The sequence below is a fragment of the Ammodytes marinus genome (genome assembly GCF_949987685.1).
Source record: "Ammodytes marinus genome assembly, chromosome: 24".
Taxonomy (NCBI): domain Eukaryota; kingdom Metazoa; phylum Chordata; class Actinopteri; order Uranoscopiformes; family Ammodytidae; genus Ammodytes; species Ammodytes marinus.
The window spans coordinates 3,464,904-3,484,718 of record NC_137228.1 but is presented as its reverse complement, the minus strand read 5'-3'; the positions used below and the strand labels follow the sequence as shown (position 1 = coordinate 3,484,718).

Sequence of the window (19,815 nt, the reverse complement as noted above, 5' to 3'; positions counted from 1 at the left end):
AGAAATATTTAGAATTTTTTTTAGAATTTTCTGTTTTTAGCTGTTATTTATTCCTTATTGACGCTACTTATTGTATCGGTAGTGTGCGTGGGAACAATTGTCTCCGTTATTGTCAATATGAAAGGAACAACATCGATTTTGAATTAACAGAAAAGCCTATTTGCCCCCTTCAGCATTTTCTAAAGGACGACTGATGAGAAAGAGACGAGCTGGACTATCATCTTATACCGGTAACTGAAACCTTTTAGCTCGGGGTGTCCCAACAAGCCCAAGAGATAGCCACGTCCATGTCATTCACCGGAGCGTATCTTATCAGATGCCACATATCCTTGTCAGTGCCTTCCGCATCGAGACATGATGGAATTCTTCTTTCAACGCCATTTCCGCCGTCGGCAAAAACGTCCGAAGCATCCCGCCGCTGCGCATCTGCCAATCCCCGCCGTTCAGACCAGCAAAGCTAGGAGGCGCTCTAGTGTGGGCCTGCCCTCCGTGACATTAGTCCAATCCAGACGCTCCTCTGTCGGCTTACCCCCGGTCTGCACTGACCCACGAAGACGCCCTAGCGTTGGGTTACTCGTGGCCAGCGGACAGAGGCGACAATCCATCATAGACGTTGGATCGTCCGGGATTGGCGAAACGGGATGTGAGAAAGCGGACATGGCTATCCACAGAGGGAGAAGAGGCTTTGAGTATAAACCTTATCCGGCAGCTCGGGGGGCGTGTGCTGCCACCGTCCCGGGCGTACAGCGAGGGCTAGCGGTGCGTCGTCATCACCGGCGCCCTTCCATAGTCAAATCCATCGAACCTCAACTGCTGGGATCGTCCATGTTGCTGGCGAGTGTGTTTCAGATGGGCGGAGAAGAGGAGGAGGAAGACCAGGAAATAGACGTGTCCCTCAGCTCTTGTTCCGAGTCCGATGGAGATGGTGATGACGTGAGTGGTGGCGATGAGGATGAGGAAGAAGGTGTACGCAATGCAAGCTTCGAGGCGGCCATCTTGGAAAACCTGACCCCGCGAGGCCCTCTGCTCAGGCCTCCTCGCTGTCTGAGACGTAACTCCTCCCACCTGCTACCGGCGGACTCCGTGTACCGGCGCAGCGGAGCCGGTCACGGAGTGTACGGCCGGTATAACCGTCGAAGGTCGAGTCAAGCATACCGGACTTTAGATAGACCTCTCCAGACGTCCACCACCAGCCCCAGTCTAGTAGGCCAGCCTCTGAGCTCCGATCCTGGGTGTACTGACCCATACGACGGGGCCTCCCCTGGCTCTCCACTCCCTAAGAGCTGCTCCACACCACTCGGGGCTCCGGAGGGGGCCATGTACTATGATCCTTATCTGGATACGTGGGAGAACTTCCTCTCGTACGTAGAAAAACACACACACAAACACAATGCATCTTTTGACACGGAAGGTATACTGATAGTTACTTTTTTGTCTATTTAAAGGTACAGTGTGTGGAATTTTTCTGCTGTTTTGCATAATAGACTTGGTCGAATTGTGTTTAATGCTTGAAAATAAAAGTTGCTTCTTATTATTATTATTATTATTATTACCTTTTTAGAAATGAGCCTTCGATATCAACATAGGAGTTGCGCGCCACCATGACGCACCGCTATGTTTCTACAGTAGCACAGAATGGACAAACTTAATGGCCTAACGTGTTTTTATATATATACAAAACCTATTTTTGCAGTATGAGCTTGTGGGGCATCGCTGTGTGTTTTGTCGATGAACAGAACACTATGCGAGGAGAATGTAAAACGTCAATGTTCGTCTATATGTGTGTCAGTGCGACAGGGTGACCTGGCCTGGTATAACCTGCCTCTGTCCCAGTGTGAGCTCAAAATCAACTGCAGCTCCTAAACAAGAGAGGGTTCACTGAAGGGGGTGTGTGTGTGTGTGTGTGTGTGTGTGTGTGTGTGTGTGTGTGTGTGTGTGTGTGTGTGTGTGTGTGTGTGTGTGTGTGTGTGTGTGTGTGTGTGTGTGTGTGTGTGTGTGTGTGTGTGTGTGTGTGTGTGTGTGTGTGTGTGTGTGTGTGTGTGTGTGTGTGTGTGTGTGTGTGTGTGTGTGTGTGTGTGTGTGTGTGTGTGTGTGTGTGTGTGTGTGTGTGTGTGTGTGTGTGTGTTCCTGCAGTGTACAGCTGTTATTATTTATTTAAAATGCCACATACTTCGCCAATCACTCAAATGAATCTTTCTTTCTACAAAATAAAAGTTTTGATCATTTGGGTTTCACATCGGGAAAAAGCAGATCACAGCATCATTAACATAGTCATGTGCAAGTGCCGTGCTTTATTTTGAAGGATCAAACTGGATCTTTTATTCTATTTTGGCTTTATAGTTTTGTAATGTAAATCGCTGAATGAGCTTAACAATAGCAGCCCACAGTTTTTATTTTTATTTTTTATTTTTTTTTATTTCAGACATATCAAAAACAATACAAAACTAAATGAAAAGCACAAAAATACAACAAACAATGTTTAAAAGACTTCACAAAAAGAAAAAAAAATTATCTGTATTGATGTGACATGCCCGAAAAGGAGCAGGAAGAAGTATACACTTATTCACTTAGTTCACATAGTGTTAAAACATTCTTGAATATGTCTTGATATATTGAATATACTGATAAATTGATTTTTTAGCATAGGTGTATGCTATCATAGGGGATTTGCATTTTTCAGATTTTAAACTGTTTGGGAAACAATCAAACCTGCCTGCCTTTTATACTATTAATATTCAATATACATAATTTTTTTTGTCTATTTGAATCGTATTATCAAGAAGGAGCATTTTGCAAGTGTGTGTGTGTGTGTGTGTGTGTGTGTGTGTGTGTGTGTGTGTGTGTGTGTGTGTGTCCAGGAAAGCGATAGCAAAGTCTGGCGTGCACCATCCACCCTGTCAGCCCAGCACGTCCACCCTAAACCGCACTGATCCAGAGGCTAGCATTCGTAGCACCGTCGACTGGACTGTGAGTATGATAGACACACACACACACACACACACACACACACACACACACACACACACACACACAGATCTAACCTATGTTGTACTATGACGGCAGCTAAGCACCTTTCAGATTTTAAAGGTAGAGTCCGTGATTCTGGAGAATACTTCTTGGCAAAATCTTCTCATAATTCGCAAACCTGTCTGTACTGTGTGTGTGCACTGGTGTTAATACACAGCCTAAACTGTAAACCATGGGTATGTCAACAACGTGCAAGCCCTTTTTACAGAGCCTAGGCTGTGTATTAACAATTTATTTATTTATTATTTATTTATTTATTTACAGTATGTCCTACAGGTAGCGAATCGTGAGGCGATATTCACAGATTATTATTATTTTTTTTAATTTATTTTTTTTAGATTTTTTTTTGGCATTTTAATGCTTTATTGATAGTGTAGAGACAGAGGTGAAATGGGGCAGAGAGGGGAGTGACATGCAGAGGACGACCGCGGGCTGGAATCGAACCCGGGTCCGCTGCTGGCCGAGGCCCATGGGGGGGACGCCCTACCAACTGAGCTAAGGGCGCCCCCATATTCACTGATTTTGACAAAAAAGTGATTTTGACAACAAGCGTTCTCCAGAATGGCTGACTCCACCTTTAATAATCTAAGTTATAATTGACCCAATAGGAACATTTAAAGAGGACCCATGATACTTTTCGACTTTTATGACCTAAACGTTGTTATAATGATTTATAGTCATGTTTAACCATACTAGAGTATCAAATAATTACGTACATTCATTTCGACGTATTCCCTGCTGACCGTCTGGGGTGGCTATGCAGAGCACTAAACACTAAGGCAGCCGGTCGAGCCGAACTTTTTCAAATTTCCGGGTAGTTTCTGTCACGCTCGGGTCGTTTCTGTCATGTTTCCATGTATGGTAATGCTGCTCAGGCAAGCTCCGGCTGCATGCCCCCACCTTCCTGAAAATCTCCCGCTGCTGGAAGGAAGGTAACCAATAGCCCCTTTTACACAGAGATTGCGGCATATTGACGGAACAACATCACTCCAATATGCCGGCTTTGCTTGCTTCTGTGTTATTTACACAGAACCAAGCAACGCCGGCCTGCTGGCGCATCAGTAGCCCCTTTTACACAGCGCTCCGGAATGAAAGAGGTGCTTGTAAACAGCGTCAGGTGTGACGTAAACATTTAGCGCCGCGCCGGTCAGCTGCTTTACAACAACAACAATGGCCGGTGAATTGAGAGCAGAAGTGCTGGAGCTTGCAGTAAGAGGGCCGTATTTTACTGTCCCCACGATGTGCCAGTTGATCTCGCTACGCGCTGAGTCCAACATCACTGGGACAGTTAACCAAACTGACTAAATCAATCCGACCGCTTCACCTCTGTGTGTGTGTGTGTGTGTGTGTGTGACAGGTTGGTTGTGAGCGAGTCTCTTTGTGAGGGCAGCGATCTGCCAATCAGACATACACATACACACAGTGTGTGAAGTCACGTTACTGTAGACAGAAATAAAGTGGGGATATACGCTCAGACTTAGGATAATAATAGCGGCGGCGGAATGTGTTAGCAAAACAGTAGCTCTGTGGCTAACAGCTGAGCCGGAGCCTTCAGTCAGCTGAAGCAGAGTCTAGCGGGGCGAGCAGACTATTCCCCCGTTACTAGGTCGACCTTCAAGCTGAACAAGAGCCCTCCGCTGCACGTCGGGCTCCTGCTTCAGCTTGTCGGTCTTTATTTCTAGCAAGTGACCCGTTTGCTATACTTTATCCCTTACTTAGCCTAGCCTAGCTTTCCATTGTACAACTTCTCCTGGGCAGAAATAGACACTCTGCAAAATGAAGCGCGGGGGTTTGGAATGAGCAACGGACCTTATGATCAGCTAGATTATACACCGTTCCTTTTATTTGGTGATTTTTACGGGACATCAGGCCGCCGTGATTAATGTTAAACACACGTCCTTCAACTGCTAACATGGTCGCATGTTTAGAACGTAGACTATGGAACGTCAAACGCCCCCCTGTTCCGCAACAACAAGCTGGAGCATTTAAACAGAGAGGCGGAACTGATCGTGTCGGGAATCTTACTACCCCCCGAGGTAGTAAAATTCCCGGAACGATCACTCGCACCTTTCTTCCCTCGTTCCGCAACTGTCGCATTTACACAGCTGGGGGGAGGGCCGAAAGGCCGGCATATTCCTGGCTTTCACTGGCTGTGTAAAAGGGGCTAATGACAACGGAGTGGGGTTTGCAGCAGGGGGGGAGGGGCGGAGAAGCTCAAAGCAGTGTGTAGAGAGAGACTGCTGTGCTCGCTAGGGTAAGAGGAAGAGTGTCCCGAAAATCTACATAGTTTTTTGTGCTGTGATTTGTGTCAGGTTGCTCTATAGCAGTTTTTAACAAGAAATGAAGACCAGAAAAGTAGTACAATAGGAGATCTTTAAAGATGTTTTTTTCTGTCCTTCTGTAGGAGCTGGCCGTGTATGGAGATCATATCTGGTACGAGACCAATGTGTCTGGAGACTACTGTTATGTGGGAGAGCAACACTGTATCGCCAGAGCGCTGGTTAGTATTAACTCCACTGTTACATTCATATTTTCATTAAAGGGCTACTTCACCTGTGGGAATATGAAGGTGTATTAAACTCTGAGATCCCATGTAGTATAAATGTGCAAAAATCTTAGAAATGGGTTCATCCTAGCCTGAGAAAAGGCAGAAAGAGTGGTCTCACTGTCTAACCCTACAGTTTGCCCAGTTGTGACACCACAACTGGGCAAACTAGGATAACATTTTTGCACATTTATACTACATAGGATCTCAGAGTTCAATACACCTTCATATTCCCACTGGTGAAGTAGGCCTTTAAGCAAATAACTGATGAATAGAGCCAATGTTTACAAGTTGACATGTTTGCACGCCATGTGTTGTTCACATGTACTTATTTTAAATGTTCACTGCCAACATTTTCACTCACATTCATTTAATAGCTATTAATGTGGAATATTCTCTGAGAAAAAACATGAAAAAATAAGTGTATATTTATTTATTTATGTATTTATGTATGTATGTATTTATTTATTTATTATTATTTTATAATCAAATGTGTTATTTGTATAAAGGTCAAATGAAAACTTAGGGGTGTGGGATAATTCTACCATGGATGGCCTTATTCAATTCTACTCATTACAATGATACTTTTTCTTGAAAAATACCTCCGTCGACCTTTCTGTTAGTGCTTTTGGTCAGGCGTTCACATTAAGTAACTTTATATAGTTTTTTGTTCACTCTCTTGTGTCCTTGTCTTTTCACTGACGTATCTAGTAGCAATTGAAAGTTATATAGAAAGACTACAGGAACAATGCGTTACAAAAAAACACCCACAAACTCCTTGTGAAAACAGTTCAGCTCAATGACCACTACAAAGGACATTAGGACAACAAGGGCACAGCACAGTAAAACTATTTTTTAATTCTTCAGAAAGAAGAAAGTAAAAAAGATAGATTCACTGTATATCTATCATATTTCAAATTAAAGTAATCAATTCGCAATGTCCTGTTTTTTATTTATTTTATTATACATAGGGTATATTTATAAGGTGGAGACCAGTTGTAGTTGACTCCTTAATAACACTTTATGTGTGACATTGATGCTGCGGTGATTCAGTGTCATCCGATACACCCGTGTTATGATATATTTTTACCCATGTCAGTTCCCATCCCCTGTCTGCCTGTTACACACAAAGTCATGTGTCAAACCCTATCATGTCATACTGTATAATCTCATCATTGGTTTCTGCTTTCAACCAAATGCATTTCATTTTTTTTGTTGTGCAGTGCAGCACTGCCTCCCAGTGGTCTGAGCTGGTATTACAGCCTCATGTTTGGGTCATTCAAAAAGCATCTCTTGTGTCTGTCAATATCATAAGAGAAATGACTATGGTTGCGTTCCGAATCGCATACTTTCTACTATTTAGTATGGTAGAAAAAAGATTTAGGATGTCCCGATTCTTGTGGCTAGATTTAGGATGGTTAGAAGTACCCGGATGTCCAACTTCATGCGGCCAAGATTGTTAGTGTTGAAAACTGCATCCTATTTGGGGCGATTCTGACCCACAATCCAGTGCGCACGTGAAGTGACGTCACATCGACGAAGCCTCCATATGAAAACAAACGGGGATGCAATGGATATAAAAGCAAGAGGCAAGATCAAGGCGCAATGTTATGATGAAATAAGAGAGTAAAGTATGTCCCAATAGTATGCCTACTGCATCCTAACTAGATTCTTTTTATCGTCGGATGTAGTATGTAGAATAGAAAAAAGAAAGAGTATGCGATTCGGAACGCAACCTATATCACTGTTGGTTGGAAGGTGTTCAGAAGAATTTTCAGTTCTTGAACAAAAGCCATAGTGTATTTACTACGCCAGGGTGAGCGTATACCCATGACAAAGGCATTAAGAAAAAACAATATAAAAATAGCATTCTTTGCACTGACGGTCTCCTTTGCTGTTTCATGTCATTTATGATCATCGGAGGAAAAATTAGACTGTTTCAGAAATATTATATATATATATTCATCGTAGAGCCCTTTAAATCATGTTATCCTATTCGTTCTTTTTCTCCATTTTCAGCAAAAGTCTCTCAGCCGAAGGAAGTGTGCCGCCTGTAAGATAGTCGCCCACACCCTCTGTATAGAACAACTGGAGAAGGTAATCTACATTCAAATCTATTTTAAATTCAATTGCTATTTTGTCTTCTTTCATACTAGTATAATTAAAAGGTCCAACATACATTTTGGTATTTATTTGACTAAACCTTGTCTGTGTGCATCTGTATATTTCTCCTATACAACCATCTTTTAACGGACATTATCTCAATTTTTTTTCTTCAATTCTCTGAACTATAAATCTCAACTTCCAAAGCTACTTACATCCACTAAACATTCCATACTCATTCTTAGCACAATTCTGAAGGTTATTCATCATACATTGTGTTCATAAAAACATTATGAAAATGCCTAGGCCTATTAATCATGAATCAACTGTGGGGGGGCACCTGTTGTCAGCGATTTTTTTGAGGGGGGGTGGGATCATTTTGGTTTTAACATCCATACTGTGTATACCTTCAGTTCCCCAGCTCTAGGGCCATTCAGCTGGATGCGGCCCTGCCCCTCAATGAGCCCAGCTTTAGAGTGAGAGACCTCCACGCTCCTTTCTTTCTCTACTCTCTCTCTCTCTCTCTCTCTCTCTCTCTTTCTCTCTCTCTCTCTCTCTCCGTCTCTCTGACCCCTTTAAAGGTGGAGTCAGCCATTGTGGAGAATGCTTGTCCAAAAAAAAATGCTATCCATATACCATGATATCCTTTTTCGATACCTATACGTACTGTGTGTGCGCGCTCAAAACATCTGGTGTTAATACACACAGTAAACTGGTATGTAAACAATTGGGGGCCCACTGTATCTGGCGACATGCCCGTTTACAGAGCCTAGGCTGTGTATTAACACTGGATTTTTCAGCGCACACACAGTACGGACAGGTAAGCGGGACGGTGAGTAGATATTCACTGATTTTGACAACAAAAAAAAAAGAAGTGATTTTGACAACAAGCGTTCTCCAGGACAAAAAAGCATAACAGAACCTTTGTGTGGTGGTGGTTAAAACGTAAGGGGGGGAGGGGGAGCGTCCCAAACCGAATCACTACACTCACTCGATGGGGAGACACAGGTGGGTGGTGCATTGTATTTTGATTATCGCTCAACAATCCGCCTTATACAACAAATCTGATCCCGGGTCAGACATATAACACCTTGTGAAAACTTTGCTCCTTGTCACCGTCGTCATAATAAAAGGGCCGTCTTTTCAAAAATTCTTCACGAATCACAACTTCCAATTCATTTTTCCGGCTTTTCATTTCATTTTTCTTGCCGACCGAAGCGGTACTAATACAGCTGACATGTTTAAAGGGGGACCGCCTTTGCCTTTTTTAGTTCTGAGAGCCTAAGGTATCCTTTTGCATCATTTCTGTGGTGTGTCTGGGTAGGTAGGATGGCCTTGAGGAAAAGGGGGCCGACCAGTAACCATGAGGTCGCTGGTTGGATCCCCGGCACCGGACAGGAGGGTTTTTAGTTGTAAAACTAGAGGTGGCTGGTATTACATCTACGGCTCAACACCATCTCTACCAGTGTGTCCTTGAGCAAGACACTTAACCCCAAAACTGCTCCAGGGGCGCTGTACTACGGCTGACCCTGTGCTCTGACCCCCTCTGGAGTGTGGTAACTCGAGAGGGGGATATGCGGAAAGACAAATTTCAATGTAACCATTGCCTAATAAAGTAACCTAACTTCTACCATAAGGGCCTATACCCTACACATGAGCCCCTACTCTCTACTGTACTTGGTTGGTAATGGTTTTTTCTATCCTTGGCACACGCACTGCATTTTGGGGGATTTTTATGTATACCATACTATACTAATGGCTCTACAGGTGTATGAAAAACGGGTCTAAACTGCCCCCCCCCCCCCCCCCCCCCCCCCTTAATAACAGGGTGGTTTGTACAGCACAGTTTAAAGAAGCGTGGTCATTTTCACCGATGTACTTCTGCTAACCTCTCCTCTTTTCTTCACCCTCTTCCGACAGATTAACTTCAGGTGCAAACCGTCCTTCCGAGAATCGAGCTCTAGGAATATTCGAGAGGTGAGTTGCGAAATGTCAAAAATCATAATTTTTGTATTATTATTATTATTATTATTATTATTATTATTATTATTATTATTATTATTATTATTATTATTATTATTATTATTATTTTATTACATTTTTTTACTTAAACTAATATTTTCAATGTGGTTCTATTCCAAAAAAAAATTCATGGATTTAATGTTATAAAAGACAGTTTTTGTTTCGTTTTTCTGACGTGTGTGTGTGTGTGTGTGTGTGTGTGTGTGTGTGTGTGGCCTATGTATGCCAATATTCATCTGTACTGTATATGCATGTGTTTACGTTGGTAGAGGGAAGGGATATATGGACATTCTGTGCATAGTGTGTTGATCGTTGTATACCCATCCCAAATAATAAATAAATAAATCAATCCATAATGCATATACATACTCTGCTATTTCATTTGGTTCTGCATTTGTGTGTGTGTTTTTTCAGCCTATCGTAGTACGTCATCACTGGGTGCATCGCAGACGGCAAGATGGAAAATGTAAACAGTGTGGCAAGGTGGGGGCGCTTTGAGTATCTATCTATCTATCTATCTATCTATCTATCTATCTATCTATCTATCTATCTATCTATCTATCTATCTATCTATCTATCTATCTATCTATCTATCTATCTATCTATCTATCTATCTATCTATCTATCTATCTATCTATCTATCTATCTATCTACAGTCATATGAAAAAGTTTGGGAACCCCTCTCAGCCGGCATTATAATTGACTCTGCTTTCACAAAAAAAAGATAAAAGTGGTATGTCTTTAATTTACCAGGAACAGCTAACTACTGGGATGTTTTCCAAACAAAGATTTTTTGAAAAGCAGTATTTGGTTGTGTGAAATAAAATAAAATGTGAAAAACTGGCTGTGCAAAAATATGGGTACCCTTGTGGTTTTGTTGATTTTAATGCCTGTAACAGCATGTAAAACTGATGACTTTAAACACAAAGTTGGTTAGATTATGTTGTTAAGCCTTGAACCTCATAGAAATGTCTGTTTAATCATGAGAAAATGTATTTTAGGTGCCTAAATGCAAGTTGCACTTCTCTTTGACTCTCTGCTGAAGTGAGACAGAATGGGATCATCAAAACTGCTCCCAAAATATCTTAAAAACAAAGATTATTCATTATCATGGTTTAGGGGAAGGCTACAAGAAGCTTTCCCAAAGGTTTCAATTGTCAATTTCTACTGTAAGGAACGTTGTCAGGGAATGGAAGGACACAGGCACAGTTGCAGTTAAACCCAGGTCTAGCAGACCAAGAAAAGTACAAGAGCGGCATATGCGGCGGATTGTGAGAATGGTTGCACACAACCCAAAGATCACCTCCAAAGACCTGCAAGAACATCTGGCTGCAGATTGTGTATCTGTACATGGTTCAACAAATCAGTGCAATGTTGCCGGCTGAGAGGGGTTCCCAAACTTTTTCATATGACTGTATCTATCTATCTATAGTCAAAACAGTACAGTCTTTCTCTGTTGCAAGTCGCCCAAATTTGGAATTATGATCACATACTATTTCTATAAATCTAAATTAAACTGGTATCTTTATTCACATTGTTCATTTTTTTTCTCATATGCAGGGCTTTCAGCAGAAGTTCGCCTTCCACAGTAAAGACATCGTGGCCATCAGCTGTTCTTGGTGCAAACAGGCGGTGAGTGTGTTTCTGATGTTACTCAAAATAGAAAGCCTACCTAGATACATGAATGACAAACACGTGCTGATTGGAATAACATTCATAGTCATAATAATTATTATTATTAATATTTTCATTTATTATTATTATTTATTATATATATATTTTTGAATGCATCCAAATATATAATTTTCTACAAAAAAAAATGTATTACTCATATGTCCATATCAAATATATACTATAACATGGGATACATTTGTCATTGTAATTTTTTTTAAATTATTATTTATTATTATTATTTTCTATTTCTGTTGTTGTGTTGTAATAAAAGTAAAAAACTTTATTAAATATATTGTTAAAAAAATATATATACTATAATTTCTTGCACATTTCTCAATAAATGTAATGATATTCTTAATGTGTTTCTCCCTGTCTAGTACCACAACAAGGTGTCCTGCTTCATGCTGCAGCAGATTGAGGAGGCTTGTCCAATAGGAGCTCACGCTGCCCTCATAGTCCCGCCCACATGGGTCGTCCGGGTCCGACGCCATCAGGTAACACTAGCTCCACTCACTTATAAAGCCTCTGGAAACCTTCCCTGCATTCCAATCCCCATACTATCTACTATTTAGTATGCTAGAAAAAAAAGATTTAGGCTGTCCCGATTTTTGTGGTCAGATTTAGTATGCTTAGAATTACCTGGATACCTACTATATCCGGCTGAGATTTTTAGTGTTGAAATCAGCATGCTATTTGGGGCGATTCTGACCCACAATCCAGTGCACTCCGAACGTGGCATCACATTGACGGAGCCTCAGAAGAAGCGCTCGTACTCGCTAACTCCATTGTGTAGGCTGATAGCATCTCCAATACAAGAATTGTAGGTTGGATTGACATTGTGGTGTGTTCAAGTGCTGTCCAGTTAAAAACGGAGTACTGTGCTTAGTTCAATGTCATCTTGTAAAAAAGTAAAAGCCAACCTGCCCACGTCGCCATTTTGTGTTTTTTAACAGACGTCTATGAAGTCCAGTAAAAAGAAGAAGAGGACGTCCTTCAAGAGGAAAAGCAGCAAGAAGGGAGCAGAGGTCAGTGTGACACATTCTCCATCTTTCTTAAAGGTGAAGTAAGCGATTTATTTATGTTAATATAAGTGTTAAATCGCTCTTTATTCATACAGTGATCACTTATATAGTGTGAACGTTTCATAAAGCCGATCTCTCAGTCACCCGCTCTGCATGTAATCGGCAAATAAACTTTTCGGGGATCTCGCTACTGATAACCAATCAGAAGAGAGATGGCTACAAACCGGCACGTGTATGAATGTGTATGCGCCTACAATGTCTGAGATGATGCTAGATAACTCGCTGCTTGAAGACCGCAGTGCATTAATGTGGTGACGTAGGGACGAGGGAGGGGACTACTAACTGCAGTCACTGACAGAAATTTAGCTAAACTGACCATTCCGCTTACTGAACCTTTAAAGGTACAGTGTGTGTAGAATGTATTGCCTTTGCCGTGGGCGAAATGGAATTTAATATTAGTATTTTTTATTTAGTGTATACTCGCTATTTAAGGTTTGGAATAAGGAGATAGCCCCCTGCTTTGATATGTGGCTCATGGCGTTCTCTAATGCTCTATATATGGAGAAAAGTCCGTTATGAGATTTCAGGGAAAGTAGAAACATTTAAACAGACATGGCAGCCTTTCCTGGACTGTATATAGCAGCGCTGAAGTGACCTAGCCTGGTGCTACCAGACCATCTGACTTCATTTCATTTGTACAGAAGGTCTGGAAGTGCTGTAATTGGCAAACGTTCACTCACTTGGAGGCGGGTGTCTGTTAAAGTTTAAAACTATTGGATCTGCCCAGTGCCACTCTAGATTAGCCAACCAATCGCATAACGTTTGGTCGCCACGTGTGTCATGAGCCGGCTTCTGGCAACTGAAACTGGACTGAAACGCGACTTCGACGTCATCGTTCTCAGCCACTCGCTCTCTTCGCTGATTGGACACACAGAAATTTGTTCGAGCAGAATCCCACTAATACGCCCCATCACCAGACTGACTACTGAAGGGAAAATGAAATTTGGCCGGAAGTAGGTAGGCGGGCGCAGCCAGGCTAGAAGTGACCTTCATGACACATTATTGTACATTTATTTTTTGCTTATTTTTTATGTATAGTTTAAACAATGTCCTTAGAAACCTGTTAAGTAGAGTACGCCAAAATATATATATATATATTTTTTAATTGTCTGTCTGCATAGGAGAGACAGTGGAAACCATTTATCATCCGACCCATCCCGTCGCCGCTCATGAAGCCGCTGCTGGTTTTTGTCAACCCAAAGAGTGGAGGGAACCAGGTATATCCACACACACACACACACACACACACACACACACACACATACACACACACACACACACACACACACACACACACACACACACACACACACACACACACACACACACACACACACACACACACACACACACACACACACTAATCAATCCACATTAACACATTTCTTTATAATACAGGGCACCAAGATCCTCCAGTCATTCATGTGGTATCTAAACCCCAGACAAGTCTTTGACCTGAGCCAAGGGGGACCAAAGGAAGGGTAGGTTACACACACACACACACACACACACACACACACACACACACACACACACACACACACACACACACACACACACACACACACACACACACACACACACAGGTTTAACTGCTGTTATTTGTTATTTATTTTTCAGCTTGGAGCTCTACCGTAAAGTCCATAACCTAAGGCTCCTGGCATGTGGGGGAGACGGCACAGTGAGTAGCATAAGATAAGGCCCAAAACATGTATGAGAAAAACAAAACTGTCTTCTACAACTGTGTGTGTGTCTGTGTGTCTGTCTGTGTGGTGTCTGTGTGTGTGTGTGTGTCTGTCTGTCTGTCTCTGTGTTGTGTGTCTGTCTGTGTGTTGTCTGTGTGTTTGTGTGTGTTGTCTGTCTGTCTGTCTCTGTGTGTGTTGTGTGTGTGTCTGTCTGTCTATGTGTCTTACTGTCTGTCTGTGTTTTGTGTGTGTCTGTCTGTCTGTTTGTGTGTTGTCTATCTGTCTGTCTGTGTGTGTGTGTGTGTGTGTGTGTGTGTGTGTCTGTGTGTGTCTGTGTGTCTGTCTGTCTGTCTCTGTGTGTGTTGTGTGTGTGTCTGTCTGTCTATGTGTCTTACTGTCTGTCTGTCTCTGTGTTTTGTGTGTGTGTGTCTGTCTGTCTGTCTCTGTGTGTGCGTGTGTGTGTGTGTGTGTGTGTGTGTGTGTGTGTGTTTAAACAGGTGGGCTGGATCCTGTCTTGTCTGGATGAATTGGCGTTAAACCCTCAACCACCCGTCGCCGTGTTACCTCTCGGGACAGGCAATGACCTCGCCAGGACTCTCAACTGGGGAGGGGTGGGCACACACACACACACACACACACACACACACACACGCGCGCGCACACACACACACACACACACACACACACACACACACCAAACTGTACGAGTAAACACATTCATTGTTATCCCCTGTCCCCGGCAGCTTTTTCTTATTCCGAGATAACAAAGTCAAATGTGAAGTCGGCAAGTCTGGAGATTGCTTGTGTGGGTCCCATACCATATCTAGCAACATGCCCCTTTTACGGAGCCTAGGCTGTGTATTGACACTGGATATTTTCTCAGCGCACACACAGTACTTACAGATAACACATTGAGAAGAGATATTCACTGATTTTGATAACAAGCATTGTCCAGAAGTGCTGACTTCACCCCTTTAATTCACTGTAACTCAGCAGCTTACATTGTCCTGATTGCCATTCATATAAATATATAAATGTGAAATTGTATCTATATTAGCTTATGTGTTACTCTGCATGTATTTTCTCAGGGCTATACAGATGAGCCGCTATCTAAAATCATGTCGCACGTGGAGGAGGGAACTGTAGTCCAGCTAGACAGGTGGAATCTACAGGTTGAACCAAACCACAGTGCAGGGGCGGAGGCAGACGAACAACAAACTGATAAGGTCGGTTGGTGCGCGTGACACACATGCAAGCAAAGGCCTCATATCCAATCTAGTAGCTCTTCTTAGCTCTTTTCCATTAACAGCGTTTATATCTTTGGACTACATTCTGTAATTTTAAAATTTTAAAACTAATTTTTGTGTTACTCTAAATCATATACCAATTCAGTAAATGGTGGAGTCAATTTTAGATTTTAATTTAATTTGTTTATTTATATACAATAGTGTCTATTTGTGCTGTCTTATGTTCTAGCTGAGGCTAAGGTTGCGTTCCGAATCGCATACTATCTACTATATAGTATGTAGAAAAAAGATTTAGGATGTCCCGATTCTTGTGGCCAGATTTAGGATGGTTAGAAAGACCCGGGTGTCTACTACACCTGGCCAAGATTGTTAGTGTTGAAAACTGCATCCTATTTGGGCGATTCTGACCCACAATCCAGTGCGCACGTGAAGTGACGTCACGTAAACGGAGCCTCCATATGAAAACAAACAGGGATGCGACGGATATAAAAGCAAGAAGCAAGATCAAGGCGCAATGTTATGATGAAATAAATAAGTAAAAGTATTTCCCAATAGTAAGGCAAGGCAAGGCAAGGCAAGGCAAGTTTATTTATATAGCACAATTCAGACACAAGGCCATTCAAAGTGCTTTAAAGGGGCAAGATTAGAATACATAAAACACATTATAAAACATTTAAAAGCGAATAAAAGAAGCAAATAAAAAAAATAAATAAATTAAAACTCGATTTAAAAACATAATAAAAGAAGCAAATAAAATGAAAATTGCAAGTTAAAAAGGAAACAAAAAAGTCTTCAGACTCGATTTAAAAGAACTGAGAGTTGTAGCAGACCTCAAGTTCTCTGGGAGTTTGTTCCAGATTGTTGGTGCATAAAAACTAGTATGCATACTGCATCCTAACTAGATTCTTTTTATGGTCAGATGTAGTATGTAGAATAGAAAAAAGAAAGAGTATGCGATTCGGAACGCAGGGAGAGATACACACAACAATAAAACCAGGACCAGTACTATTAATAATTGCAATTTGAATGTACTTATATTCATGATAATGACTATTTGAAATAATTTCTTATTTTTCATTTACATATGTTATACCACTATATGGGGGGCCTGGGCTACATGTCAAAGCCAGGTATAATGAGTGTGTTCTTGTGCTCCCTCAGCTCCCACTAGATGTTTTCAACAATTACTTCAGTCTGGGGTTCGACGCCCATGTGACTCTAGAGTTCCATGAATCCAGAGGTAATTATTCACAATCACAACCATGACAAGTGCACATTTATTGTAGATGTATTATATGTAAAGTGAATGGGAAAATTACTTATTTGTGAGTGTTGCTTTTCCCCATGGATATGACATGTTTTGTTCTCTGTGTGTGTGTGTGTGTGTCTGTGTGTGTGTGTGTCTGTGTGTGTGTGTGTGTGTGTGTGTGTGTGTGTGTGTGTGTGTGTGTGTGTGTGTGTGTCTGTCTGTCTGTCTGTCTGTCTGTCCTGTTTCAGAAGCCAACCCAGAGAAGTTTAACAGCCGCTTTAGGAATAAGATGTTCTACGCCGGGGTGAGTCTGTTTAACACTGTTCAATATAATATAATATAATATAATATAATATAATATAATATAATATAATATAATATAATATAATATAATATAATATAATATAATATAATATGATATGATATGATATGATATGATATGATATAATATAATATAATATAATATAATATGATATAATATAATATAATATATAAATACATCACTAATAATTATATAAATACGTAATTAAATGCATAAAAGGTGGAGTCGGTGATTCTGGAGAATGCTTGTTGTCAAAATCACTTTTTGTCAAAATCAGTGAATATCTGGGTGAATGTGTATGCGCCTACATTGGCAGAGCAGGTAAAAATCCTTCCCAATGTCTGTTTTGATGGTTTTTATCATGTTTTATCACACTTATGGATCTGAGATGATGCTATATAACTCGCTGCTTGAAGACCGCAGTGCATTAATGTGGGGACAAGAGAGGGGACTGCTACTGCAGTCACTGATGGGAAGTTAGCTAAACTGACCATTCTGCTTACTGAACCTTTAAGTGTTAATTGCGTCTGTGTGTTTATTTATTGTCTCCCTACAGACGGCCTTCTCTGATTTCTTAATGGGAAGCTCTAAAGACCTGTCCAAGCACTTACAAGTGGTGGTGAGTAGCCGTCAGTCAAACACCCTGCGTTCCAAATTGCATACTTTTTTCTATTCTACATACTACATCTGACCATAAAAGAAATCCAGTTAGGATGCAGTAGGCATACTATTGGGACATACTTTTACTTATTTATTTCATCATAACATTGCGCCTTGATCTTGCCTCTTGCTTTTATATCGGCTCCGTCAATGTGACGTCACTTCCGGTGCTCACTGGATTGTGGGTCAGAAACGCTAAAAATAGCATGCTGTTTTCAATACTAAAAATCTCGGCCGGATGTAGTCGGCATCCGGGGTAGTGCTAACCATACTAAATATGGCCACAAGAATCGGGACATCCTAAATAGATTTTTCTTACCATACTAAATAGTAGATAGTATGGGGATTGGAACGCAGCGCCAGTCATTTGTGTAAAAAAGGAAAAAAAGAAAAGAAAAAAAGTTCACTCTCTCTCTCTCTGTGTGTGTGTGTGTGTGTGTTTGTCTGTGTGTGTGTCTCTCTCTCTCTCTCCAGTGTGATGGGACAGATTTAACATCAAAGGTTCAGGACTTGAAGCTGCAGTGTCTGGTCTTCCTCAACATCCCCAGGTGATTCTCCTACTACTACTTGCACACTACATTCTGCCAATGTGTACTGCTCATACTCGTATGTATTCATTCATTGACTTAAATACACCGTAGGGTTAGAAGGTATTGAGGTGTTTGCTGTCAGTAAAAATGTGTTTTTGCCTGAGGTTAAATGACTTAAAGCTAGTGCGTAGCTTTTTCATCTAAATAAAATGTCACCCCTACTGAAACATGTGCTGTGTTTTCTTATTGTCGCTTGAGGACAGGAGATCCTGATGTAAAAAATATTAACATAAGATGAAATTATTTATTTATTTGTGTGCTGTTAATAAACAATTAAGATTTCTGGACCGTCTCATTTGCACACCCTAATGTTCACTTGGATATGCAGAGGCACGCTGACACTGTGATGGTAGAGGCAGGCCTTGGTACAAAAGGGCAGCGACGTAAGAGATTTATTTTTTAATGACTTAAAGCTTAAGTGCGTAACTTTTTCATATAAATGAAAAGTCGGTCACATTCAAGCCAACGAGTTGACACAAAGTTGATTAAGCCCTATCAGCTCCGCAAAACTCTTTCTCTGTATTTCTCAGTTTGGCAGCGTTTACAAACTGGTGTCACCCCCCCCGACACTGGCACAGGAGCTCAGAAAAATCCCAAGAAGAGCCCAGGAAATGTTTCAATTGTTGATTTTACTGCTAAGAAAAAAAAAGTTGGAAGTTACGCACTATCGCTTTAAATGTTATCTTTTAAGAGCAGGTGATAAACAGGGGACCTCTCATTCAAAACAAGGCAACTTAATCACTAAATGACGACTACTAAAGCTAAAAATATGTCCAAAGCAATAGAAGATAACTGAACAGCGCCTGTCTGGCACCGTGTAGCATTTAGTGTTGACAAGCTTTTTCCCCTTGTGATGTATAACAGATCATAATTGTGGAAAATGTTTAAAAATTGGAGCCGATAATCACTCCCAAATCTATCTTAATTCAATCATAATGTATTTTCAATGGTTGCTGGGTTTTGCCTGGTATTGTACAATGCATGCGTATGACCAATAAGCCACCAAAATCTCTTTTTAATCTGGTTTTCTCCTTGGTAAAGTATTGAGCGCGGCTGCTGTTGGAGCCGGGATATGCTAACGCTAATTACAGAGCGTCGTCCATTGTCTGTAGATGGGAGCGATAGCATCCTGCTAATCAGTCATCAAGAGCTTTAATCACATCACATGACGATGAGTGTGACTGATGGTAGATGTAGGTTGTTGGGTGTATTTCGGTCAATGAAGCATAGTCCCAAGTCTTTTGACCAGATTCAGTATGCTTAAAAATACCTGGATGTCTACTACAGAGATTTTTAGTGTTGAAAACAGCATCCTATTTTGGCGATTCTGACCCACAATCCAGTGCACACCGGAAGTGACATCACATCCTCACTATTGTTGTTAAGTTATTTCTACTTTTCACGTGGCAATATTAAAGTGTGTGTATTAAATATGTGTGTGTGTGTGTGTGTGTGTGTGTGTGTGTGTGTGTGTGTCTCAGGTACTGTGCAGGTACTACCCCCTGGGGAAACCCCGGTGAACATCGCGACTTTGAGCCTCAGCGTCATGACGACGGATACATCGAGGTCATCGGATTCACTATGACGTCACTGGTACCGAGTTTGTGTG

General features: G+C 41.3%; 1 protein-coding gene across 4 annotated transcripts in view; it reads left to right on the top strand.

Annotated features, from left to right (window-relative positions):
* Window positions 1-19,815, top strand: part of LOC307269799 (diacylglycerol kinase zeta-like) — a 79,230-nt gene that overhangs the window by 18,474 nt on the left and 40,941 nt on the right. For 2 of the 4 annotated variants that reach the window (XM_080052846.1, XM_080052843.1), the window contains exons 2-20: window positions 2,859-2,967; window positions 5,432-5,527; window positions 7,592-7,669; window positions 8,089-8,151; window positions 9,596-9,652; window positions 10,112-10,180; window positions 11,258-11,329; window positions 11,749-11,865; window positions 12,325-12,396; window positions 13,575-13,670; window positions 13,852-13,934; window positions 14,074-14,134; window positions 14,636-14,749; window positions 15,227-15,364; window positions 16,547-16,625; window positions 16,883-16,938; window positions 17,513-17,575; window positions 18,091-18,164; window positions 19,688-19,799. In XM_080052846.1, coding sequence (XP_079908972.1) covers window positions 2,859-2,967; window positions 5,432-5,527; window positions 7,592-7,669; window positions 8,089-8,151; window positions 9,596-9,652; window positions 10,112-10,180; window positions 11,258-11,329; window positions 11,749-11,865; window positions 12,325-12,396; window positions 13,575-13,670; window positions 13,852-13,934; window positions 14,074-14,134; window positions 14,636-14,749; window positions 15,227-15,364; window positions 16,547-16,625; window positions 16,883-16,938; window positions 17,513-17,575; window positions 18,091-18,164; window positions 19,688-19,799 — 1,609 coding nt within the window. The remainder of the gene's footprint in view (window positions 1-2,858; window positions 2,968-5,431; window positions 5,528-7,591; window positions 7,670-8,088; window positions 8,152-9,595; window positions 9,653-10,111; window positions 10,181-11,257; window positions 11,330-11,748; window positions 11,866-12,324; window positions 12,397-13,574; window positions 13,671-13,851; window positions 13,935-14,073; window positions 14,135-14,635; window positions 14,750-15,226; window positions 15,365-16,546; window positions 16,626-16,882; window positions 16,939-17,512; window positions 17,576-18,090; window positions 18,165-19,687; window positions 19,800-19,815) is intronic. The other 2 variants (XM_080052844.1, XM_080052845.1) reach the window with 2 other exon arrangements.